Below are 27151 nucleotides of genomic sequence, written 5' to 3' on the forward strand. Positions count from 1 at the left end.
TGCAGAAATAATTAAGCCAAAATATCATGGGTAGGAGTGCAATTGGTTCCGCTGTAGGACTGGCAGAACTCCTCTGTCACTGAATAGATATTCTGGAAACACTGCAAAGAGGAGGAGTCTTGTTGAATGAATGAATGAATGAATGAATGGATGAATGGATGAATGAATTAATGAATGAATGCTTTATTTTTTGGTTTGTACAGTAATCACCACACACAATACAACAACCACAATAAACACAAAAACCAAAAAATAGAATAGACCAGAAGCAGAAGCTTATTTTTTGCCTATCCTTTTTTTTTGTTCATCTCAAATAAATTGAATTATTATATGCTGATAGGTTATTCTAGAGAAGGGGTCTCAAACATGTGGCCCAGGGGCCAAATGTGGCCCACCAAAGGTTCCAATCTTGCCCCTGGGATGAATTTGCAAAGTGCCAAAATTCCACAGTCAAGGCTGTTGAACTCATTTTGGTTCAGGTTCCACATACAGATCAATATGATCTCAAGTGAAATAATAATAGCATAATAACCTGTAAAAAATAATGACTCCATATTTTTTTCTCAGTTTGATGTGAAAAAAACAATATTACATTATACCTATAAATAATGACAACCTCAAATTTTTGTCTTTGTTTTAGTGCAAAAAATAAAATTAAATTATGAAAATATTTACATTTACAAGCTATCCTGTAATAATAAAATATGAATAACCTGAATAAATATGAACAACCTGAAATATCTAAAGAAAATTAAGCACAATTTTAACAATATTCTGCCTGTTACTAAGTGTTTAGTGTCTTTGCAGATTCGATCCATAATGCACATATATTAATAATAAGTTGAGGCACAATATTGTTAAAACTGTGCTTATTTTTCTCAAGAAATTTTTGTTTTTTCAGGTTATTCACATCTTTTTTATTTGGATAGTTTATAAAAGTAAGTATTTTCATAGTTTAATGGGGTTTTTTTGCACTAAAACAAAGACAAAAATTTGGAGTTGTCATTATTAATAGGTTATTATGCTACTATTTTACTGGTTCGGCCCACCTGAGATCAAATCAGGCTGAATGCGGCCCCTGAAAGAAAATGATTTTGAGACCCCTGTTCTAGAATCTCTTTCCAATGTTGAAAAAACAAAAATTGCCTACTGAAGATACAACTCTGAATCCAACATGATGCTTTTATTGTTACCTTAGCAGGTGTAGCCACTCCTTTGAAAGGTGAGGTGTTCAGTGAGATGTTGTATCTGTTACACACCAGGTTGGGAATGTTCCAGGTGACGATGAAAGGATGGTTTTTAAACAGGGGTCCTGTCGTGTGGGGGAGAAGTGAAGATGGAGGAAGTCTGGGCTGGTGAGAGCTTGTTGCTTCTGGAGGAGATTGTGAGGTTTTAAGAAGAGGGATAGGCGAAGCTTTTGTCAGTGGACACGGTGATGTTGTAAGGGAAGGAAAGGAGAATGCGGTCGGAAATGGGGGGGGTTTGTGTTCAGGAGGTGGCAGAGTTTTTAAGGACAGTGTTAAATGTTTGCACGACTGAGGGTTATTAGATGAATTTTGTGTTAAGGGTTGAGAGGTGTTAGATATGGAGGAGTGATAGTGGACTCCACCAGGATGCACATGGATTGGTTTACCAAACTTGACTGTTTTTGTAGCAGCTGTGGGTGATTTTACATGAATTTTTCTGGGTGCTATTTGATTGAAGAGTGGCACTGATGGAGTAGACGGAACCAACAGTGATTTTAAGGAATTTGTATCAGAGGTCTTTGTTGAGGATGGTGGAGTAATGACAGTAAGAGACAGATAGTTTGAGATCTGTGTGGGGGTAGATAATTTTATGATTGTAGGAGTAGTAAATACAGGATGTATTAAGGAGGATATGTTACTGAGAGAAGGATCCATGGATTTTGGTGTTCTCAGAGCAGCTAATGCTAGGACAGGCCAGAGAGGAAACATTAAAGTAGAGAGGAAAGTGAAAGGTTGAGGTGATAATGAAAGAAACAGCAGCATACAGCTTCTGCCCTTCTGCAAAGTGGAAACCATCCTTTCACCTTACTAAAGAAAAATCACAAACACAAAACAGCACATGAACATGACATCTTTTTTGAAATATTTGTAGGTAAGTTAAGGGGTTGTTTAAATGAAACAGTGAATGCTGTTCTTTAATTTTCCCAGTGTATGCTTTATTCAGATAAAACTCACATGCATTTGTCCTTTTTCTAAACTGTACATCCTTCAGTTATGCTTCTATCTGCTCTTGCTGTGTCATCATCTGAAAGGCCTGCCATAAACACTTCCTTGGGCTCCTTTTAATTTGGCTGATCTGAACTTCACACATTCCCCCACATTCTAATCCAGTCTGATAGGCTTTGTGATTTACCCTCACTGCCAAACTTCCTGATATCCACAATCTGATATGATCTCATAGTCAAAACGAAATAACAAACAACAAAGACACAATACCTGAACATGCCGTTGATGGACCTGCTTCACTGTTGATTTCTCAGCTGGAGAACAGAGACTGAATGTATCCGTGTGAACTGTGGGTGCTATAGCTGCAGTATAGGTAGGACTGATGTCCAGTGAGTGAAAGAGGAGGAGAGGCACTGTGGGCACCAATTTGTACAAGGATGTGGTCTGCTCTGTTATCGGCCTCAGAAAAACATCTTGTTTTTGTCACAAAGTGTCAAGTTTGACTTGGAGCAGAGAAGGAAGACACACTAGGGTGTGAAGTTATGAGCGTGAACTATAACGACAGAGTCGGCCATCAGAATGGACTGCAGACCGCTGTTGCACTGGCAACAGTCCTGGGTCTTGGCGACTGGGAGTTCACACAGTGGAGTGTGTATTTATTTATAGGTCTGGACTCAGAGGAGGATTTTAATGTTGTCAGTAAACCGATGTTCACTGCTGAATTCTTGAAACATTCTTTGAATGGCTTCAAAATTGGCATTAATACATTACACATACACCCTTTTTGAATAAGCACACTGAACCTTATACACACAAAATATACACAACATAATCAGTGAAAGTATAAATGGACAACACTTTTGCTTTTATGTGCAAAAAAATTGAGTGCAGAAATGGAGTGCAATGCAGAGACTGGGCATTCAGTGTGTAATACTATGAGTGTAAATGTTTCAGACATAGAGCTCTGTGAATCACTGACAGTGTTTAAGTATTTAAGCAAAACAGAAAATGTAAACCTTTGGTTCAAATAAGGAAAATGGGAAACTAAAGAAAAGGGATTCTTGTATGGATTTAAAATCTAGATGAATTTATATAAGAAATAGAAATGTTTTGTGGGAGCAGCTCAGACTGCACAACATCTCTGGTAAATCTGCCACTTCTTTTCAGTGTAAAAGACAATATTATGACTGTTGTAAAGTGCAGTAAATATCATCAGTCTGCAGTTAAAACCTTATATTCTGTCCCTGTAGTTACGACATGGGTTCACTGGACACCCACTGCCTGTGTGCATTAAAGCAGACTGTGAAGACAGAACTACTGTCTCTGTGTTCCATCTGTGTGGAATATACACCATACTTGTGTTTACTTTGTCTACATGTTTATGTGTCTGCTCAAGCACATATAATAAACCATTTGGTGGTGGTTATCTCACAATGTAGAGACATGGTGTGAGCACTGGGACACTGACCTTTGACCCTACATGTTGTTTTTGAAGGGTAGTGTGTACTTGTGTGTCTCCAATTACTGTACTACTGTATTTAGAGCAAAACTGCAACTAAATAAACTTATTGTTTTTTAACATGTTTAAAAGATCTCCTAAAGAGATTATTATCAGGAGATAGATAGAAAGAGTAGATGAATGGACCACCTATGAAAATGATCAAAATTTTGGCTGAGTCGCATGATAGCAGTGATGATATTTTGCACAATTAACAAATTGAACAACACCAAAATACAGGACATGCACATGCTGTACTCCACTCATTATATTATATTATATTATATTATATTATATTATATTATATTATATTATATTAGATTAGATTAGATTAGATTAGTTTAGATTAGATTAGATTAGATTAGATTAGATTAGATTAGATTAGATTAGATTAGGAAATATACCACCTACATTAAAAATTACTTTGCTAGACAGAAACTTTCAACAACTGCAAAAGTTAGATTATAATGAATATATTTTGCATCATACTTAATGGTTTAAAAACATTTCTAGTGGCTTCCCAAAGATACAGCAGTTCTTCACTTACAGCAGCACAGGAAACAGGAACTGTACTGTACATCTTTTCTACGTAACCATAGTCAAAAATGCATTACCTTACAGATCTAAAGGAAACAACACCATCCAATTGCATTTCTACTAGAATAGAATAGAATAGAATAGAATAGAATAGAATAGAATCCTTATTTGTCACATGACATTGACAAAGACAATGACAGTGAAATGGGAGCAGCAACAGGCCCACACTGTGAAAAAAAAACATGTGTGAATAATAAAAAATTGGCATCTCGGATATAAATAATAATAATCAAAAAACAATAGAAAAAAGGCAATATACAATCCAAAGAAGAAAACTATTTTTTTTTCATAGCATCCATTACCTACATCATTCTCATAATTATTAGCAAGTTTCATAATGTACGACAGTTGTATATAATACACAGAAGTGTTCTGAATCACACACACCCAAAATCATAATTTGCCATGATAATTTGCTCATAGTCCACCAACCAGGAACAGTGGAAGGATTTTTGGCGTAACACTGCCATCATGTGGTTAAACTGTAAAATTGCCACATTAATTTCCTACTCTATAATTGAATTGTGGCATTAAACGTTCATGAAATATATTGTACAAAGAAATGTTTGTGATGGCATTACATTAAATAAAAACATTGCTTAGCTAATATTGTTGCTATAATTATTACCATATTTATCACCATTGTTTTAAATCTTGGTTTATAATTTCCTCTTTTAATGAAGATGTCCCTTTTTGTGAATAACAACTGTATGCAAATTTTCAGTCTCTTCAGGCAAAAACCGCCTGTTTAAATATATTTGTGTGTATATGGAACCTGTGTAACATTTCCAAAATCTACAATGTATGTTGAGGAGACGTGCAAAGGCCATCTTTATTAAAAATTCATACAGAGGGCTGTGGGGGATGTCGTCTCCAGAATCCAAGATATAATATTCATGTTGCCCTGTTCCTTCTTGTTTGATAACCTCAATTTTCTTTTGTTGTGGAAAGTGGGTCAAATGAATGGGTAACCCCAGAAGGTGTGTCTGCAGTAATACAAATAACTTCCGGCACACTTCTTACATTAACACTTACACAATACAGATACTGATTTTTACACACCAAAAATCAACAATAAACCCAGATAAACAGTAACAACACATGCAGACTCTAACACATATACACATTCATTAAGAACATCCTGTTCATGCTCTTACTTCACACATTCTTCTGTGTTGCTCAGAAATGTCAGTTAGGTACATTACGTAAGCAGCATTTTCTGCTTTCAGTTCAGTTCTCATGCCATTGTATGAGTAAGTATATACCAACAGCATTAGCTGTCAGTATCATTTAATTTGAGTCAACACAATAGTTGTGTTTTCCTCTTAATTTAGCTAGATGCTGAATTCACTTCCTCACTTATGCAATTACTCACTTAAGTTTTGACAGGGATTTAGGGTTTCAGTGCCAAGCTCGAAGCAAAAAAAAAAAAACAAGTTTAAAGACCATTTTTGGAAACCAAAAGGAACTGAACCTCTTGTCAAATCTGCAATAGTACTGTTATCTTCATGTTATCATGTTAGCTCAGGCTAGCATCATCTTGAAACTCCTGACAGATTCCTGGAAAAAGAACAGTAAACAGGTTGTTTTCGACTGACATCAGGCATGAAAGGCACTCCAGATATTTTACTTGCAAAGCACACATATTCTCTTTTCTTTCATGTCTTGATCAAATTTGCTGTCCTCATTTCATTCTCCCTTCTTGACCTCTACATTAATCTGCTTATATCCCCCTTTTCCATCTTCATACTTCTCACTTAATGTCCCAAAAAAACATTTGTTCACCGTGAGTCATGCCTACATACTTTGACACTGCACTAAACCAAGACTAGGTGGAGTATTGCAGGTTTCCTTCAGGTGTTTCTCTGCCTGTTGATCAGGTTTTTCAAGTTCGACGAGACTCAGTGGAAGTGGAGGGAATTAGGTTTAACCAGGTGGTAGAACCCTGTAAAACACCGTAAAAGAGGAAGCAGTAAGTGTTTCATACATTTAGCTTATGGTTTTGTGAGAGCTTTAAAATTCAAGACAAAGATAACAGAATATCCATGTTTTATGCTGTCCAATATCAGAGTAGAAACAAAGCTAGACATTGTTTTCCACTGTAAAAAGCCACTGAAGTTAATGTGTATAGTGTCAGTCATGACAGGCAGTGACATTTAAAGCCATCATTTAGAAGCTCCCTGCACTTTCTCTACTCACATTCTGACCTGTTTAAAGAGGATAAACAGCCTAAGGTTTTGATACACTCTTGTACATATCGTCCAATAGTACATGCACATTATCAAACTTTAAAGTAAACTTGTGTGTATATATTTACACAATCAGAGACGTAATCTCAGATACTAAAGAATGTGCACCAGCAGGACCAAGATGAAAGATTTAAATAAAGGTGGGAATCTAGCCAATATTTTTCGGTAAAAAACGGAAAGCGACTTCTCTATTCCAAACTGTCCTTGGCTACCATTTCAATGTGATTTGTACTTGAATAATTTATTATGAGATGACATTTCACACCAGTCTGCTGGAATGTGTTTATTTGGCAACTGCCACAGCTAAATTTGTGTAGAAGTATGCAATTATGAAACATGGATTAACAACATGTGGTACTTATACATGAGCTCTGCTGCAGATACAAAGATGTCAACAGATTTTTTTTACATACCAGCTGTGAATACGTCAAAGTAATACAGGTAATGAAGGCTATAGAAGAATAAATGTCACGAAAAGTTCTATGTCCATCAATACATATCATTCAGTGTGCATTGGAATTATCTTGTAAGATCATACAAAGTAAATAAATAAATAAATGGACAAACTGTGCAAATATAAACTACAACAAAACCAATTCTGAAGTCTTGACAAGGGAAAGTATTTGCTTCTTACTTCTTTGTCTGCCATACTGCACATAACACGCATTTACGAGCATGACTGAGCATGTTGCAAACAACCACAAACACCCTTGAGCAAATTATTAAAATATGTATTAACCATGTATGGTATGATTGTTCAAGGCCACATACAGCACATAGTACACCTGATCATTTGATAAGTGACATTTATCACTATTAAGAGCAAAATATCTAATTGGACATGTCTATAATCTGTCCATCATGCTTCGTACTGATACCTCATGCTTTTTATGCAGTCTTAGTTAACTGATGGGGATTCTGGACAAAAACACTGAAATGCACATTTGGTAAGTGTGTCAGACTTAGCTTCTCCCTGAGGCTAGTTAGTTCTATAGTAACTGGAGCAGTCTTAATTTTGCTTCAGTTTATTAATAGGCTATATATAGGCTGGCCACTGACCATAACATCTGTATTGTCCCAGAAGTGCATTTTGGGTGAACCAGCCATTTCCTAGCACCGTTCATATTTATTTTATCTCAAATGATATGATAACAAAACTGTGGTTGAACCATGTCCTGTCCTCTGACTTCACAGACTGGGAAATAGAGCATTTTATCATCATTCCAGCAAAATTATAATTACATTGCATATCTTATCCAGCAAACAGTCCATACTTAAAAGAGGGGGCATAGGTTTGCAATAATTCTGTGCTCTATAATTCCTCTGAAAAGCAGCATTAATATTATCCTGGCAACTTGCACCTTACTTCTTATCTCCTCCCATTCTCCGCTCGCACACATTCCTGCCATAAAAGCCACGGGCGGACGGGACTGAACCATCTTTGTGGAGAGTGTATTAAGGATTGGATTTTTATTAAGCAGAATTTACTAATATAACTCAAGTAGTAACACTTAACAATATTATCATTATATTAAAAGGAGCGTGTTACTGTTTTATATGTCAAGGTTTTATCTTGGTGATTATTTAGGACGCATTTGGGAAACTAGCGACCCCCATTCCCAGGCAGTGGACTCTTCCTAACACTGCCATGTTGGATGGAACTGGCTCCGGGCTCTCTGGCGGCTGGACTTCCCAGGAAAGTTTTTGCGTTTGCCGTCTTTGCTCAGTCACTGCAATTTTGACCTTATTTTAAAGAGGTGCGGAACGTCGCACTCCACTTCTAAAACACATAGGTTTTTTTTACCAGCACAGTGTAGCCGGCCTCCAGGTTAATCCGAACCGGTGTTACGGGTTCGGAGGAAGGCCACGGATGACCGAGGGATTGTTTATGTATCTTTTTGGATCCGATTTAACAGTTAGGGTCGGTGCATACTTTATACATTGATCACCAATTATGAGTGGACATCCGCCACAACGGCGGCAAACTAATGTCGGGTCGTTACTACTGACTCCGCAGGAGAATGAATGCCTTTTCAACCACCTTGGCAGGAAATGCATCGTAAGTTCTTTTTTTCCCATTAAAATGTTGTATGATAGCAGGCTAACAGAAAAGCTAAGACAGCTAACTTACACCATGTTTCCTGTCCCAGGACGGCAGATAAGGCCAGCTCAGAGCTGGAACCCTGGTTGTGGCCTACACTTTTATGTTGTGATTTCCTTTTTGTGGTGAATGTTTGATTTGTGAAGCGTTACGGACTTGGGCTGTAGAGGTCGGTTTGTTTTGACAGAGGGAGGGCTGGGGACGAGCCTGTGTTCCAGCTCTCCCTCGGGACGATGACATTTTGGCAACAGTTAAGTTTGTTTCCAGTCCTAGGCCTGCGCTCGTGCACCTTTAACTCCAGTCAGACACACCTGGATCTGTCCTGGAGGTCCTGTCATTCCGCTGTCACTTATCTGAACCCCACTGATCCTCTCCGTGGATCGAGGTTAATGGAGCTGCTAAACCCATCAGCTCAAAGCAGGGCAAAGGACTGGTTTTTGCTCTGGCATTACATAACATAGCTGAACCTCGGTTGTTTTCGGGAAATGTGTCCGCTCAGAAGAATGTGCCGATCAGACTTGGCTGTGGACACAGCTGACGAGCTCAGAGTCTCCATAATGCAATGGATGTAAGGAGACTTGCCAGCCCCTGAATGTAACACGAAGGCGATGGGAGTAGCCTGTTGTACCAGCGTGTCTGCACTTCACGTCAGTAATGCAATGTCACGATTCAATATTGAGAGATTGTCAGATATTGCGTAACACATGTAGCATTGGCTGACTCATTTTTATGCCCACTGTGTCCCAGCTAGGCCTACAAACCTCATTTAACTCAACTGCAGCTGATAAGCTATCACAGCTAATCCTCATACTTATTTATGTTAGAATTTCAGTGATCTGGAAAGGCAGCTTACTTTTCTTTTCCTCGTGAGTCAGTCATCACCAGTGACTGGTTAATCTACATATTCAACGGCATTTAACGCGTGGGTGTTTTGCCTCATAGAGTAGCTTTTTCCTGTGGTTTGCCCCAGTTCAAAATGGTCAGCACCCACAGTGTGACCACCCTCTCAGATGAAACACTGGACTGGAAAGTAACCTGTGTGCAGGCTTAGTAAAGTGGTACATATTCACATGTGTTTGATGCATTGCCACCTTTATGTCTGCTACTGTACAGAAGATATCGACTCTATTGATTTCAGCAAGAAGGGTTGTTGCGAAATCAGCCTGTTTCTTCAACAAGGTGTGAGTAGGCAGAATCAGATTGGACAAAACGTCAGTAAAAATCCAGCCCTTGCTAAATGGAACAATTCAGATTTTATGCAACATGGTTCACTTGACTGATCCTACTGTTTCACTAATGTCACCTAATGATATCAGCCATAAAGAATGTCACACCTTTATCCATCCTTGATTGCAGCTACTGATACAACATGTTTTTACAACTGTGTTATTTCCGATTTTCATCCTTCAGTACAAAGGCTGTTACATATGGTCGTTAAATACAAATGTACATGTAGGCACTAAATATAGGTCTGATTGAATCTAAGTAGTTTAGACTTTCACATGCCTATTCTCAAGTTACTTCCCCATAGTGATCATAGTTTCCTTTAATTGTGTATAGCCTAGTAAAGATGATGGGTGTATAGGACAGAGAAATGTCTCTTCCTCTTGGCGTCAGCTGAGCTCACATCATTGCAGTGAACCTGTCATGCAGTTTGGTGTGTGTGTGTGGGGGGGGTACCTGTGTGTGCAGTTGTTTACTTTGGAAGGCAACATTTCCTGTCACATGACACAATACGTGTGTGTGAAAACTGGCCTGCCTTTTCCTCCTCCTCCTCCTTTCCCTGAGTGCACAGGTCTCTGAGGTGTGTCTGGCACCTATGCAAGATACAGAAAAATCCAACGACGACATTCTTTTGGCATTTAGGCCATTGTGTCATTCAGCATGTGACAGACGTGGATGCAGGAACATTCCTTACAGTCCTACACTCTTGTGTGTCTGTACACATCTTTGCATGCAGTGAGAGTTTGAGGGCGACAGACTGTGTGTTTGTGCAAGAGACTGGGCAGAGGGAATTCGGAAGAGACAGACATTGTGTGTGTCTCTGACCATTCTAATTAGAATGGTCAGCAGTGGTTTAATGTCTGACTGACTGTCTATTATGTAATGTACTTAATATTCAGAAAATGTAAGATTTTTCAGAGTCACCTTTACTGTGTTCTTTTGCAGTTGCCCTTTAAACATGCACAGTCCCTTTCTTGATTCTGATTCTGAACAAAATTGGCTTTTATTTATTTTAGCTGTAAAGGGTCTGTTTGTGTAACATACTAGTGGTAGCTTAAGTGCTCCTTGGCTGTTCGTAGTCTTTAAGTCATGGTATTATGGCAGATAGCACTCGACTTTGTTATATTGGGCTGTAGTTATGTCCACAGTACGTTTATGTGAGAATTCACTAGCCCAATATTGGCAGGTAACCATAAAGTAACCATAATAATAATAATTTAAAAAATCTGCATACAAACATTAAATCAGTCTCAAACATACACAGTGGTTACACTCATTAGTTCTGCTCATTGGTATTCCTTCTGCTGTTTTCACGATCAGCAACACTGTCTGCCCGGGCAAAAGGTGGATGGGGTCCAATTCACACTCTGTGTGTGTGTGTGTGTGTGTGTGTGTGTGTGTGTGTGTGTACAGACTGCCTGATCAGCAGTCCCGTCCTACAGGAAGTCCCGTGGTCGGCCTCCTCTGGTGATTTGTGCTGGAGTAGTGGAACATGACTCCTCTTTTCCTCTCCTTTTCTTAATTTTCTCTGCTTCCTTGTTCCTTTTTATCACCTTGCCTCTTTCATGCCATCTGTGCTATCCCTCATTTCCTTATATTTTTAATTTCCCCTGTTAGTTAATTTATGAAACTTTTATCCGTTATGTACACTCCTTTCTCTCATCTTTTTTCCACACACTTCTTTTTTTGCCTGATTTTCCTGCTTTGTGTTTCTCCCCACTCATCCCCCATTTTCTGCCACCAGTCACACACCTTCAGTTCCTAATATTTTTTTTAGCTACTGCTATGTATGTATTCTTGTTCTGTTTCCTTGTTTTGTGCCTTCTTTGAGTTAGGTGGTCCCAACTCTTGATCAATTTGACTTATTCCAGAACTCACTCTGTACAGTAACTACATCTACGAGGGCTGTTCAATAAGTTCATGGCCTCACCCAGAAATACTGGTTGTTATAATACAGGATGTTACATTCTTTCGTGATGGGATAGTGATGCTTGAACATCGATGGACCAAGTGCTTTGCTGTAAATGGAGATTATGTTGAAAAATAAAATATAAATTATCAGTCTGTGTTGTTCTGTTCTGGGTGAGGCCATCAACTTATTGAACAGCCCTCGTGTAATTTTATTTGTTGTGTTTATCATTGTACCTGTAAGGTCAAACTTTATTTTATCCCTGAAATCGAGTGTCGGTGGTATAATGGTTTTACCCCGAACACCACCGCTGGATATCCTTGGTGTGAACATAACAACTAGGACAGATTTGGTTGGATTTCTTATCCCTTGAGAACCAACATAGGGGAGCTCTAGTGGAAGAACTCTATTGATTTCAGCTTCTTTATGAGTATTTTAAGTATCTAAATGGGGGCGAATTAGTTGAAAACCAGTTTTTTTGGACATAAATCAAGCAATAATAGGTCAATTGAGATAAAATTTGGTTCATATTGATCGTCTTACAAATGTTCATTTTCTGCCTACCATCCAGAGTTCATATGGTGTCATTTTCATTCACTAGGTGGAGTTTTGTGGGAAAAATTGGTTCTCTGACCATTATTCTGCCACTATCAGGTCAAAGTAGCTCAAACTGAGTTCATATCAATTGTCTAACAATTATCGTGGATAGAGATGCGTCGATCCCGATACAGTATCGGGATCAGGCCTCCGATATCAAATTAATTAAGTATTGGAAAGTATCTGAATATGACATGACGTCGCTGATCTACCTTCCGATACAATAGTATCGGAATAGTAAAATAACTTAGTAGTAGTGAGGTCGCGTCCACACATTTGCGGCATCTAGACGGAAGTGACTTCTTCTTCTTTGACATAGGTGAAAGTCACATCCACTTAGTTGCCGTAAATGTGCCATGCGCAAAAACGAAGAAAGCATGTCCTTAATTTGGAGGTACTTTTCACTTGAGACGCAAAAAAGTGCCACAGCAAAGTGCAACATATGTGAAGCCGATGTTCCGAGGGGTGGACTAAAACCTTCAACGTTTAATACCACCAATTTGGCCAAGCATTTACGAAGGCGCCATGCGAAAGAACACGAGGAGCTGGAGCAAGCTAAACAGCAACAACAACAAGCGCAGCAGAGGATAACCAATTCAGTCAAGGGGCGTGAAAAACTTCTGACAGACAGTCTGAAGGCTCAAAGGATTACAGAGAAGGTGATAAATGTCATTGCACTGGATGATCAACCTCTCTCTGTTGCTGATAATGTAGGCTTTCATAGCCTGATAGAACACCTTGAGCCAAGGTATTTGATCCCCGGTAGAAAATACCTAACAGACACTGCTTTACCAACACTATACAAAAGAGTGTCATCGCAGCTAATGGCGTAGTTAAACGATGTTAAAGCTATGAGTTTTACTACTGACATATGGTCCTCTGAAGTTAGCCCGATGTCGCTAATCAGTCTCACTGTGCATTGGCTGAGTGCTGAGAATTATGCTTTTAACAGTGCGGTGCTGCAAGTTAAACAGTGCAGGGGCTCACACACCAGCGAGTCGATTAAAACCACAATGACAGTATTTTTTTTATTTTGTGTTTAATATAATTTTAAGAAGCAGCTATGCTCATTATTTTATTTATGTAGGTATACTGTTATTGTACTTATTAATATTGTAATTGCATGATATTAAGTAAATAAAAGGAGGTTGCCACTTGTACTGTTGCCTTTTGTACTGACTGCACTCATTATTAGTTCAATTAACAAATTGCTTTAATTGAAAGGTAATGCATTTTTTCTATACTTACATTTTTAGCTATGTAGTCTACTTAAGTATCGGGTATCAGGAAAGTATCGGGAAACAACCAAATTAGCGCATCGGATCGGATCGAAATTGATAAAACATAGATTGGAGCATCCCTAATTGTGGATAGATTTATATATAGCAGAGGATTGGGGGATTTTGGGGATATACTCTTGCTGACAGCCCCTGACAGTGTAAGCCTGAGATGATTTCCACCCTTTAGGTAAAAAGTCAGTCATTAAACTGAAATTTTCTGTTTCCAACTCTTTCTCTTACCTTTTTATTTTTTTCATATGACTTTTTTTTTCTCTGAACTTTCCATAATAACACAAGGTAGTTATGTCCTCTATCTCACACCAACACTTTGATGACCTTTTTTACTTTATAGTAAAATGACACTGCATTCTGTTTGGATAATTTATTTCAGCAAAAATCATAAATTACTTTGCACATAAACCACACTCACTCTGTTAGTGACCAAAACCCTTGAGATATGGAAAAGCAAAGATGCATTGTTTCCAGAAGGACTCATTGTCTCATTATTCGAAGTAACATACTGGTAAATGGCCAGTTTATTTCTGGATTGGCCTCCACATTTTGGCTTAGTCCAGTACATATGAATGAACTGTGAGTGTATGAGGGAGGGAATGTATTTACAGTAGTGTGTATGTGTCTGAGTGGGTTTCTATGTCGGGTCTTGATGACGCCATAGACGGAGCTCCACTTCCTGCAGCCTCTGGCTCTGTCATAAACTATCAGCCCTCCATGGGCAGATGGAACCTCAGGGACTCTGAGCCTGGACAGCATTACTGCTGCTGTTAGAGGTAAAAGTCCATCATAAGAAGAAAATTCAGATTTTTCTTATGATCTTTGGGTATTTTGATCCTTATCAAGAATGCCGGACTGTCACGCTGCCAAGAGACTCATGCTTGTGTATAAATGCGAGCAAAAGTATTTAGTTCATTAAGAGCTGAAGGACAAATGTCTTCTCTGAGGGTGTACTTGTATAGCTATTAATGCTGTAAGTCATGTTATAGTCATCCATACTTGTATAGTGTATATGTGTACATTTGAATGTACTAGAGATGTTCATTTTATGCAAAAATACTATTTGACAATAGCAGTGTCATTACAGTTCCCTATTTTGTCAGACCAAAAAAAAAAGACCCAAGGAATAATGTGTATTACTCATGATATGAAGATAGTTGCATAAAGACATAATTTTAATATATTATAATATCATGATGCATCCCGTGCATTTTAATTGTGCAGCGTCATACACATTGCAAGGTCATAAACATTCATGAACGTGCACTGTGACATAACATGTCCCCTGTGTAGATATTCTGTTACCTCATGTAGTCTGTTGTATGTGCTGTAATATCATGCAATGTAGCCACAGTAGCCACTGCTAACAGCCTTTCTGCTTTTGCCTTAAAGCCTTGAGGCAGTGTAACCCATTTAGACAAACATAGCTTCTTATATGAAACTACGGTGCATTGAGTTGGTGAGTAATCAGCTCCTATTTATACTGGTGGAGCGATGTGTAAGTATCAAAGCAATAGTCTGTGAGTAACCAACACTGAAAGGTATTCTTGGGAAAGTAGTTCTTGCCAGTGATTGACATAACCTGTATCTGAAAGGTTATGTATCTCTTTCAGATACAGGTTGCTCTTCTGCTGAGATAAACTCTGCAAGAACTGTAGGAAAATCCATGAATTGGGACCACTACTGGTGCAGGGAATTTGTTGCAGTCGTGCTTTATCTTCTTTGTTTAAAGGATATTTCCACAATACCCATGAAATGTGTTACTTGAGTGTAATTTACCCTTACTCAGCCATGCTTTCACATTTCTTGTGTTTTGGGCATTTCTCCACATTTTAATGCACAGATTGGAAAACTGCAAATTGTGTGAACAATAGGGTTTCACAATATTGAACCAACTTTCATTTAGTTTTACTTCTTTACTGTTAAAAAAAATAACTGTAGGTATTTGTGTAATTTTGGCAGTCTGAAAATTGTTGGATTAATGTCTGACTTGAAATAATGTTTTATCTGGGATTTCACAGAAGCATTAGTACACACATTCTCTTTGGAATTCAGAGTGGTGTTCTGCAGCTGTTCCACTTAAGGGTACCAGCTTAATGAGGTGAAATATGTGTAACAACAAAACCTGATCTCATCAGCATTTTTGTTAGGTTGGTAGAACTCAGAGATCCTTCTGATATCTAACTAATTTTTTTGTACTTCTATGAGTTTATCGTACTGACCAATATGTCTGGACTGCTACTTATACAGACCTGATCAAAATCTTAAGACCAGTTGAAAAATAGCTAGAATTTATCTTTTGCACATTTGGATCTTAATGAGGTTTTAAGTAGAGCTACAATATACAAAAGCAAGAAGGGGGAGTGAGACAAAAAGCACTTTGAAAAAGTAATTTATTGAAAACAACAAGTAAACTGAAATAGGCTGTTTATCAGCTGATCAAATGTTTAAGACCATCGCTCAAAAAATTACAAAAAACTCTCCAAACCAGAACAAAAAATTTTCTCAGTAGGACTCAGTAATGAGTAGCTCCACCGTTCTTTTTAATCACTTCAAAAATTCGTTTGGGCATGCTTGATGTGAGTGTTTCCAGGAGGCTGGTGGGAACATTGCTCCAAGTGGTGAAGATGGCTTCATGAAGGGCATCAACTGTGTGGAACTGATGGCCATTTTTATAAACTTCCCTTGCCATCCATCCCCAAATGTTCTCTATGGGATTTAAATCAGGGGAACATGCGAGATGGTCCAAAAGAGTGATGTTATTCTCCCTGAAGAAGTCCTTCGTCAAGCGAGCATTGTGAACTGCAGCGTTGTCCTGTTGAAAAACCCAGCTGTTACCACACAGACGAGGGCCCTCCGTCATGAGGGATGCCCGCTGCAACATCTGCACGTAACCAGCCGCCGTTTGACGACCCTGCACCACCTGAAGCTCCAGTGTTCCACTGAATGAAAAAACACCCCAGATCATGATGGACCCCCCTCCACTGTGCCGGGTAGAAAACATCTCAGGTGGGATCTCCTTGTCATGCCAGTAACGTTGGAAGCCATCTGGACCATCAAGGTTAAATTTTTTCTCATCAGAGAATAAAACTTTTTTCCACCTTTCAGTGTCCCATGTTTGATGCTCCCTGGCAAAGTCTAAACGGGCAGTTTTGTGGCGTTGTAGGAGACGAGGTCTTTGAATTTGTTTTTTGTTTTTGAAACCCTTTTCCCGCAGATGCCGTCTGATGTCTGATGGTTATTGCGCTGCAGTCGGCACCAGTAAGGGCCTTAATTTGGGTCAAGGACCGCCCTGTGTCTTGACGGACAGTCAATTGGATCCTCCGGCTCACCGCAGGTGTAATTTTTTTGGGTCTACCACTTGACTTTTTTGTTCCATAATGCTCAGGATCTGTCAAAAAATTTAGAATGACTGTCTTACTGCGTCCAACCTCAGCAGCAATGGCACGCTGCGAGAAGCCTTGCTTATGCAGCTCGACGATCCGACCACGTTCAAGAAGCGAAAGCTTCTTAGCTTTAGCCATCAGGAGGGCATGACCGTGTGAATGCCCGACAGAAAATGAGAATTTTGAGCAGATTTTGGCTTTTATAGCCTGCGGTCTTAAACTTTTGATCAGCTGATAAACAGCCTATTTCAGTTTACATGTTGTTTTCAATAAATTACTTTTTCAAAGTGCTTTTTGTCTCACTCCCCCTTCTTGCTTTTGTGTATTGTAGCTCTACTTAAAACCTCATTAAGATCCAAATGTGCAAAAGATAAATTCCAGCTATTTTTCAACTGGTCTTAAGATTTTGATCAGGTCTGTATATAGAGTACAGGAGTTAGTACATGTAGGCTTCAGTGCATTTTTCATAAAACAGAATTATACATGAGACCTGTATAACAAGAGGACAATCTGGAGTGTGCCATCAAGTTATTCTACACTGCACCAGCATTTACAGTATTGCGTTAAACAAATATTGAAGCATGCATATTATCCGTACAGATCTTTTTTTTTTGCTTTCATAATTACCATAGACCCGACACATACAGTACATTGAATACAAAATTCTTTTGAACCTGCTTTTATTGCACATACGGTGCATAGAATTAATCTGTTAAAACAGATCATGGTTATTCTCTTTTCTGTATTTGGACAGGCTTTTGTTTATCAGTCAGCACTACCTATGCGCACATTACATATTTGACAAAGAGCTGTTGTCTCATCACATGTAAAACTTCTCCACGGGTTGAGCTGAAAAATACGCAGAGATCTCCAGACATTTTCCCCGTCTATGGTGTCTCTTTCATCTGTGCATTAGTAGCTGTGATCATTGACTCCCTCTGTGGAGAAACCCCTCCAGCAACCTGTAAAATCTGATAGGGGGCCAGATCTGGTCCTGGTGTGATCCTAGATGTCTCTGTGTGGGCACTGCAGGTGTGCTCCTTAGCATGTACATGTAATTACATCCATATTGCCTCTACCCCTATTATGTACTGGTAGTTTAAGAATTGAATTCTTAACTTTTCTGCTTAATAAGTTAGAAAAAATATTATACAAATGTAATCCACAGACATTCACAGATGGATAGACAGTAATTATTTTAGCTGAGTTTGGATCAATAGGAACCCACAGGTGTCTAGGTATCCAGATTTATTTATTTGGGTGTTTATTCTTTTTGACTTAAGACTTTCACTTCAACAGCTGTGCAGTTGCTGAAGCGCTTGGTAATTTCAGACATGCATGATATGCTTTTATTGTCAGATTCTTTGGAGAGGGGAAGAGCTGATCTGGACTGATTAACTGGCTTTTCCTGCTACAGACTGTCACTTTTCTTATACCAAAAAAATATAAATGCAGCACTATTGTTTTTGCTCCAGTTTCTGATGGTTGAAATCAAATGCATAAAACTTTCTCTGTGTGCACAATAGACAAGTACCTCTCAACTTTTCTTTGAAAAGTTGTATAAATGTGTGATACTGAGCACATTTGCTTTGCTGATGTGCTAGTGTGGCCTGTCAGGATGCTGATTTTACAGCATCATCAACCTGTACATTTTAGAGGGGTGTTTTATTTTGACCCACCTAAGGCACATTTCCTGCAATAATGATCGGAGTAAAAGTGGTGCATTTATATTTTTGTTCAATGTATATATCAGGGTAGAGACTGCGATCTGGTAGGATCGGCGATTCTACCAGTAGAGACTCCAATCGTAGTCTCTACCAGTAGAAACTCTGATCAGAGTCTCTACTGGTAGAAACTCCAATCCAAACCCTAACCCTAACCCCAAACCCTAACCCTTCTACTGGCAGGATCGGAGTTTCTACCAGTAGAGACTCTGATCGGAGTTTCTACTGGTAGAGACTACGATCGGAGTCTCTACTGGTAGAATCGCCGATCCCACCAGATCGCAGTCTCTACCCTTACATATATATCATCCTTTAAAGATCAGCCATTGTATCATTCTACTTTTATGTTAAGTGCGTTAATATTAATAAGCAACTGGAGATAAAAGCATGTGCACTGGTTTAAAATAAGATTCAGATATCTGTTAGTTTTTTCCTCTTTTCTGTATGGAATTTTCTTTTCTTGAATTCTCTTTCCTCTCTTTCCCTTTCCTATGTGAATCTCCTCTGCTGAAATCTTGCTCCGTCGTGTCAGATAGATCCAAAGTCAGAAATGCACATTTCTTCTAAACTACCCCTCTTCAGATCCATTTATTTTATTGAATTTCTCTGCAGAATTTCTTTAGTCCTACTCCATAAATGTCATTGTCTGTACTGTATCCAATGGTACAATAAATCAATCATTAAGGAATATGACATGTTTTTTCATGAAGTATATAAACAATATTTAGCTTTTATTCTTATAGACCCTATTGAAAGAAAAATTCAGGTTCACAGGAAAATTACCGCTTATCAATTAATTGTTAATCAATTGATAAGGTCAACCAACTAATGGTTAATGAATTAATCGATAATTTGCATCCCTAGTGGAGACATGGTCTGACGATGCAGGACTAATTTTGGAGACTCAGACTTCTCACTGCTTACATTGGAAAGTTGTGTCTTATGCTGCTTGTCAGGTTTTTGTAATTGATTGATTCTGTCATGACAGCTGCAGAGGAGGGTGATTTGCCCCCCCCCAGAGTCATTCCATGTGTGGATGTGTCATTACATATGATGCTGCCCATTAAATTGTTATGAGAGTCACTGGAAAATGGGGTAATTTAGGTGCAGTTTACTGGCAGATATTTATTTAAAATATCTCTATCATTCCTTATCTGAGTTGATAAGATCAGTGACAAACATGTTTACGTCACAGATTTTCTTTTAGATATGTATCTGTGTCTCTTTCGTTCAGTGTCTTCCTGTGTAGCTGTACAGCACATAGAAGTTTGTGCTCTGTGATCACACAACATTGCCTTGCCTTTATTTTTTACATATCTGTAGGTACCTGTCACTGGAAAGCACACATGAAGGCATGTTCCTGCAGCGACCAAGTATTGTGATAGGAATGTTGTTTAGCACGTGGGAATCAGGTTTCTGTGATACTACTGGTCCTGGTGAACCTTATTCTCTGTAAGTCGGTCAGATGATGACATTTGGATTTTGTACATGTGCGCAGCATCAGGTTAGAGTTAAAATCAGTAAAACTCTGAAACTGAATTTACATGTTATGCTTAGTTTTGGGGTCCTCTTCATATGAAATAGCTCCAGTAAAGGCTGTTTTTTTTTACCTTCTTTGTTTTGCCACAGTTTTAAATGGGTAAAAGATATATTTAGTAGCTTTTCCATTGGACCTCAAATTGCATGAATATAACTTGCACATAAAAATTTACCTAATGGAAAAACGACAATTTCACCACAACTCTTGTTTTTCGATTAAAAGTTTTAGCGCTGGCAAGAAGTGGTTTTTCGGGTGTAGCACAAATGGTAGGCTATATCACACAAAACTGCAACAGAAAGACCTTTTTCCGCAACTAGAGTCATGTGAATAAAAAAAAAAAAGACTGATGTTGTCAGACGTTACAACAAGTGAAGAAGAAGAGTTTTAAAAGAAACTTGGTACATGGTATGTGTGGACACACCAGGAAACCGAATCATTTTTTAATTTAGTACGGGATAGAGGGGTAATATATAATAATCATGAATATATCTGTACTCCGGCTTCCTCCCACCATCCAAAGATAGGTTAATTGGTTAATCTAAATTGCCCATAGGTGTGAATGTGAGAGTGATTGTTTTTCTCTATATGTCAGCCCTGCGATGAACTGGCAACTTGTCCAGGGCGTACCCTGCCTTCGCCCCTATGTAGCTGGGAGAGGCTCCAAGCGACCCCCGTGACCCTAGTGAGGATAAAGCGGGTTCAGAGAATGAATGAATGAATATCTGTAAATCTACACAATATCTGCATTTGCCACCATGTTTATGGACTGACTTCTCGTGTCATCTCGCGATAATAAATAAACAAATCATTGCATTTATGATTTAATGAAAAAAAAAAAAAAGACATTACGCGCTTCTGTTTTTTCGACATTTAGTAAATATTGGAAAAGTTTTGTGCAGATGTCCAATGGAAAAGCCACTATTGACAATAACATTAAAAAGTATGCTGTTGAGGTGTAGATGCAACTTGATTTTGTGTTTTCAGGTAGGCTGTGCTACATGCATAGCCTGCTGTGGTGATAATGCATTTTTGTTTTGTTTTTAAATGAGAGACTTGTGGGAAACTAGTGATGCCTCATAAATTCCAAATTGAATGATGCAGCATAAACCATGCACCTCTAACTGCTTAGTATTTACTCTATACCAACCATTCTATACCTGTTTACAGTCTAAAATACACCATCATGGTCCTTCTTTATGGATTTTACTTGTTCTCTACTACATAGGTTCTCTCTAGGTTCAGTGGGTGAGTCCAAAGACATGAACCTCAGTCGATTACTTACAGTTGCCCGTAGTGTGAATGTGAGAATGAATGGTTGTTCATCTCTACATGTCAAAGCTGCAATGAACTGGTGACTTACACAGTGTGTGTCCTGGTGGTAGTTTGGTTAGGTATTCCTTCCTGACCCTACAAATGATTAAGTGCTTTGAAAGATAAAATAGATGAATGAATACATCATCAGTAAGACACACTAATAGGTCCTGGGTGATATTACACACACCTTTGGCCTGAACTAATGTCAAATATCTCTGAGGCATAAAGTTATAGAGCCTATATTATATTTATTATGTGGGTGCTTCTATGAAACTGGGTTCATTTTGATACCTGGCTGGCACCAGCTTTTTTAGACTCAATAATAGAAGAGAAATTTAGACATATTTCAACCCAGGATGTACCTAATGATGACCTCAAATAAATGCAAAAAAAATTAAACTCTTGCTCTGAGCCATCCCAAAATTAAGGAATTTTTTATAAAATATTGGGGCCAAAAATAGGACCAATATTGGGACAGGAAAAACTGCCTAGGTGTCAGTGCATTTGATCTTGAAAACATGGCTATAAATGGTCTTATATACCACTATGAATAAAGATGCTGTGTTAAATTTGTCGATCCTAGAGGTTTTTCTAATCCAGACACGTGGGTTTTTTATGAATCTCAGTCTCATTCCAGGTTTTGTATATAACTCATCGTGCTCACCTGCCTTACAACCTGCCCATTTAAACATATATATCGCGAGTGATTTTGCGACAGCGGTCATTTTTGTGAAACACTGCCTTGCATAATTAGTTTGATTCTCAAAATGTACCTGTGAGAGAATAAAAAGATATTTGAAAAAATAGCGCATAATTTTCGTGTCGTTTTGTACCGTGGTACATGTAGATTTTTGTATTGAAATAATATAAAAATGTGTTTTATCTGAAAAATAGTTTCTCTTTTATCTCGGTAAATATTTATTTTTTAAAATAGACTCAAAGTGCTTCCAAACTTGCTTCTTAACATTTGTCTACATCCTGTTTGAATGTTTAGCCCCTCTGTCCTGTTTTAGATACCAGTTTTGTAGAAGCACCTATATGTATGTTATTGTTTTCCTTGTCTACAGCTAACACACATCACATACACGATTCTCTCTCTGTTTGCTTGCAGACATTGTCTTCAGCAGTGGTCCAGGTGTTCACAGCCGATAGGAACTCCAGCTGGAGTAAGAGATGCTGCGGGGTGGCCTGTCTGGTCAAAGACAACCCCCTACGATCGTACTTCATCAGGGTCTTCGACATCAGGGTAAATAAACCCAGACAAAAAGGCTTTTGTGCACATCAACTATTGTGTCTGTCCAGTTCAGTGCCGTGGTAGTTTGTATTGGTTCATAACCACATGATGCTGCTGACCACTGTGAATATCCGATAGTGATGAGCAGCCATTTAATATTCATTCTTATATTTGTAAAGCCACGCAATGAATAAAAAAATAATGAGTGCATGTTTCTATGTATGAAGTTGTTATGTGTCTAATCAAATGCATCTACTCGGTATTGATCATGTTTTTTTATTTTTTATTTTATGCAGGATGGTAAGATGATGTTTGAACAGGAGCTGTATAACAACTTCAACGTCTACCTCTCCAGATCGTACTTCCTCACATTTGCTGGAGATGTGAGTTATTCTCTCCTTTTCTTATCTTTTATCTTTTCCATGATCATTTTCATAATTCTGTTTGTATTTCTCATATTGGGTTCTCTTAATCAGCATCCCACTTTATTCATGGTGGGGTTACTTTCTCATTTTGAGCTCATTTTTATTTGCATCTTCTCATAAAAATGCACCCACAGTGGAAATGGAGAAGCTTCTCTCTTTCATTCATTTATCATGTTTATGCAGCAGGCTTTTTATTAACTCTTACAAGTAACAGAAGAAAAGCCTCTTATTTATGCAAGTAAACATCATATTAAATGATGAATTTTGTTAAACTTAGCATCAAGTGAACACAAGGATTTACATTTATAAACACACTTCATAGCTTTATATAACATCTAAAGAACTTCATATGGCAGTCCCCATCTATTTGTTATGTAAATATCGTGGCTGCTGGGTTTCAGACTCCAGCAGACCATGAATTATTTGGGACAACAGTGATAAGACTGAGAACAGTCACACACAGATCTTTAAGATGTTGTTCTGCCGCTTCGTGTTGCTGTGCAAGCAATCATGCTTCTTTTGTTGTGTTTTTGTTATACAGACATGCCAAGTGGGTCTTAACTTTGCCAGTGAAGAGGAAGCGAAGCGTTTCCGTGGTCATGTGACAGAGCTACTGGGGAGAAGACAAAGGAAAACTGGTACAGTCTTGCTGCAGCTGGCAACTTACCTGTGGCTGAAAAAAATGACTTTTTATGAATTTTTATCTTGTGTTCAGAATGATCAAATCAAAGCACACTTTCAAGAGAAAGTATAAAATAAGACACAACACGTTGTCATCTGTGAATATTCCTGTGATGTTTCAACGCACAGTAGGGGTGTAACAGTACGGAAAAATTTTGGTTCAGTACATGGATCTTCAGTTCGATACGTTTTCGGTACAGAGAAGGATACCAGTGTGTGTGGGGGGGTGCGCTCTGTAACTACCTGTGGGACATTTCTACAACATATTCTTCAGTCACTTGTGCATTAACTGGCACCCTACATGTTTTGTATTTTTGAATGTTCAATGTTCATTTATGGCAAACACTGTAATTTACTGAGTTTTTGTGAACGCCTCACAGTATTCCCTGAGGTGCTGTGAATGTGACCTCACAGTAACACTGCAGCAGAGGCACGGTGGAGGAGAAGAGCAGCAGGTTCACTGGATTTGGCCAATTTGAGTTAAAAGTAAAAACCTTTTTGCTATAAAGGAACCTGTGGACTCTTTTGTGTCACAAAGCTGCAACGAACCAAAAACCAACAGTAAAACTTAACATGCTTCGAACATCTGATCTGGGCTCTGTGCCTTTGTTATACTCTCTGTTGTCATGTTTTGGGTTTTTTTTTGCAGCGGCGCTGAGAATTCACCGCTGCTGAATGTATATAGAGGAAACCCTGCACATGGGTTCTGCTTAGTGCCACCCTGCTTACCTAGTGTTTCTGTTCTCCACATAGGCTACATGTATTCGTTCGGTACACCTCCGTATTATATTGAAGGCCCCGAATGGAAATGGTTCAGTACAAACGAGTGCACCGTTACACCCCTAACGTGCAGTATTTTGACCAGTGTGAACACAAGATGAAATCAGTCAGAACTTGTCATTTTTTTCATGCTCAACTACACACAACCAGGCAAAAACATCTTGAATTCAATACATGAAGAAAAAAAGAGTCCCTGGACTAAACTTTGTGAAAGACATATTCTTAGTCTTTAAATGTCATGCATTGAAAATGATTGAGATCTGTTTTTGCCAGGGTTTGTGTTCTCTACCACCACGCTTCCTCTTTTGATCTGCCATTGTTTCTCTGTAGCTCTGGGTAACACATAACCCATTTCCATACCTGACCATCTGCAAACACTTGAGCTTACTCGTGTCAAAGTACAAGAATAATATTCTGTTAATGATCTGGCATCTCAGTATGTAAATCACAAGTGATGGTGCACCCAGCTGTAAATTACACTGTGTAGTCAACAGGGGGCACTACAAGCTGAAAACAACTAGTAGGAGTGGTCATGAGAGGGACCCAGCATGATGTCTTCTGACTGACTCCAGTGCACACTTTGTAACTCTTGAATTGATTAGAATGATTAAGATCATCTTTTTACATAATTTTCATTCAAAACCAACTAAGAACAGAAACAAAGATCAAGATTTTTATTTGTCACATGCTCATGGTATGGACAGTGAAATGCAAAAACTGTCCACAAGGCTGTGCAATGAAATTAGTCAAACCTACAAACACTTACTCTTAAAGATTAAAGTCATATAAATATAGATGTAATATAAATATTTAAATGAAATAAAATGTACAGTGCAACACTTCCCTCTTGCATCTGGAGATACTGGACTATGGATGTATGTATAGACCTGTGTTCAGTCTAACAGTCACACACACTGAGGTTTAAGGTGAAATCGCATTATTCGCTTGTGCTCTCATGCAAATACACATTTCACTTTAACACATTAATCGATCTTTTGTCTTTTATCATCGTTTTCCTGATTAAAGCCGTCCGTCTCTGCCTCTTTTCCCTCCTCTTCTTCTGTGGGTCGTTTCCTGACCCTTCAAATGAGTTGTTCTCTTTCATCTTTGCCCCTCAGCCCGCTGATTAGGGTGCCTAAACTTAGCAACAAGGCTTCTTCTGTCTGACCTACAGGCGCTGGAACCTCAAGCCATCAGCATTTAAAAGTGTGTGTGTGTTTGATTTGTTGTCAGTGAGCTCCGTACGGTAGCCTAACTGTCTGTAATTTACAACCTCTGTTCCTTTTAACAAACTTGACTCCTCCAACATTTATATTCCTAAAGAAAAGAAAGTAAGTCATGTACATTGTCCTCCAGAGGATTGAATATGGGTTTAATGTCAGTTGTGTGTGTGTGTGTGTTTTAAGGAATGTATGACTGAAACCTCCTAAACACACTAACTGAACCCTTTGCTTGGCAATTTTTCCAAATAACTTTCCTTTCTGTGCTACAAATGCACAGTACCGTCGAGCCCAATGCTTAAAAACCAATAAACTCTCTTCTCTTTGTACATTTGCCGTTTGACACACTCACACATTCACTTTTCTCTAACACACAACCAACCACAGCCACAGCAGTGTTGTAACAATTTAATTTGTCTGTGTGTTCACAGAGAAGAGACGAGACCCTCCAAATGGTATGTTTCCACCATTTCCTGTCTGTGATTAAGCAGAAGAGAAGTGTAAAACCAGCAGCAGACCTGTGTCTGTGTGCCAAAGGGGTGTGGATCAGGGTCATTGAGAATTTTTTTTTTTTTTTTTTTTTTTACTTGGCAGCCAGTTTAGACGATATTTCCTTTTCTGTCATTGTGGAAACTTTACCAACCACCTCACATATGAGAAAAACAAAGCATATTGTACTGATTATAAGAACAAATTGTATTACGCAAGAGCAAATTGTTTTAAGAGTTCTTTTTAGTACATATGAATATCCTTTTAGTAATATTAACATTAACTGTGTTTGTTGAATCATGAACTGACTCATGCATTTAGAAAGACGTCTTTAAATACTGTTGATAATAATCTATGAAGATTAAGATGGTTTGATTAGACTTCAGAATAGCAGTGACTTACACTATTCCCATTCAGAAAGTCTTTCTTTACACTGTACCATTTCTTATTACCTTTCGTAGTGATCATAATGTCTCACCTTTTCTACCTACTGTGCAGAGAACTCACAACACATTTCAATATGTTCATGCTTGTTTTATTGAATGTGGGACAATATGTCTTGGTCAAAATGAGCACAAAGGTCCAAGTTGATGGTATAGAAACATTAACCCATAAAGACCCAGTGTTACTTTTTGGCAGTTTCCAAATTAGAATTTTTTCTCTATATTTAGCCTTTTTTAAGTGATTTATCACCATTTA

At 38.4% G+C, this 27151-nt stretch overlaps 2 protein-coding genes across 4 annotated transcripts in view; one reads left to right on the top strand and one right to left on the bottom strand.

The window, feature by feature from the left end:
* The window catches only part of LOC115429077 (hyaluronidase PH-20-like), a 9581-nt gene extending 7156 nt beyond the window's left edge, over positions 1-2425 (bottom strand). The window contains exons 1-2 of the mRNA XM_030148326.1: positions 2380-2425; positions 1194-1372 (exon numbers count right to left, since the gene is read on the bottom strand). Of these exons, the coding sequence (XP_030004186.1) occupies positions 1194-1372; positions 2380-2425 (225 nt within the window). The remainder of the gene's footprint in view (positions 1-1193; positions 1373-2379) is intronic.
* A 5756-nt stretch (positions 2426-8181) lies between these two features.
* Positions 8182-27151, top strand: part of LOC115429759 (neural Wiskott-Aldrich syndrome protein-like) — a 32635-nt gene continuing 13665 nt past the window's right edge. Inside the window, exons 1-5 of one of the 3 annotated variants that reach the window (XM_030149466.1) lie at positions 8182-8595; positions 22735-22869; positions 23154-23240; positions 23824-23920; positions 26395-26418. In XM_030149466.1, coding sequence (XP_030005326.1) covers positions 8491-8595; positions 22735-22869; positions 23154-23240; positions 23824-23920; positions 26395-26418 — 448 coding nt within the window. In that variant the 5' untranslated portion in view covers positions 8182-8490. The remainder of the gene's footprint in view (positions 8596-22734; positions 22870-23153; positions 23241-23823; positions 23921-26394; positions 26419-27151) is intronic. The other 2 variants (XM_030149468.1, XM_030149467.1) reach the window with 2 other exon arrangements.

Source organism: Sphaeramia orbicularis, chromosome 12, assembly GCF_902148855.1.
Source record: "Sphaeramia orbicularis chromosome 12, fSphaOr1.1, whole genome shotgun sequence".
Classification (NCBI taxonomy): domain Eukaryota; kingdom Metazoa; phylum Chordata; class Actinopteri; order Kurtiformes; family Apogonidae; genus Sphaeramia; species Sphaeramia orbicularis.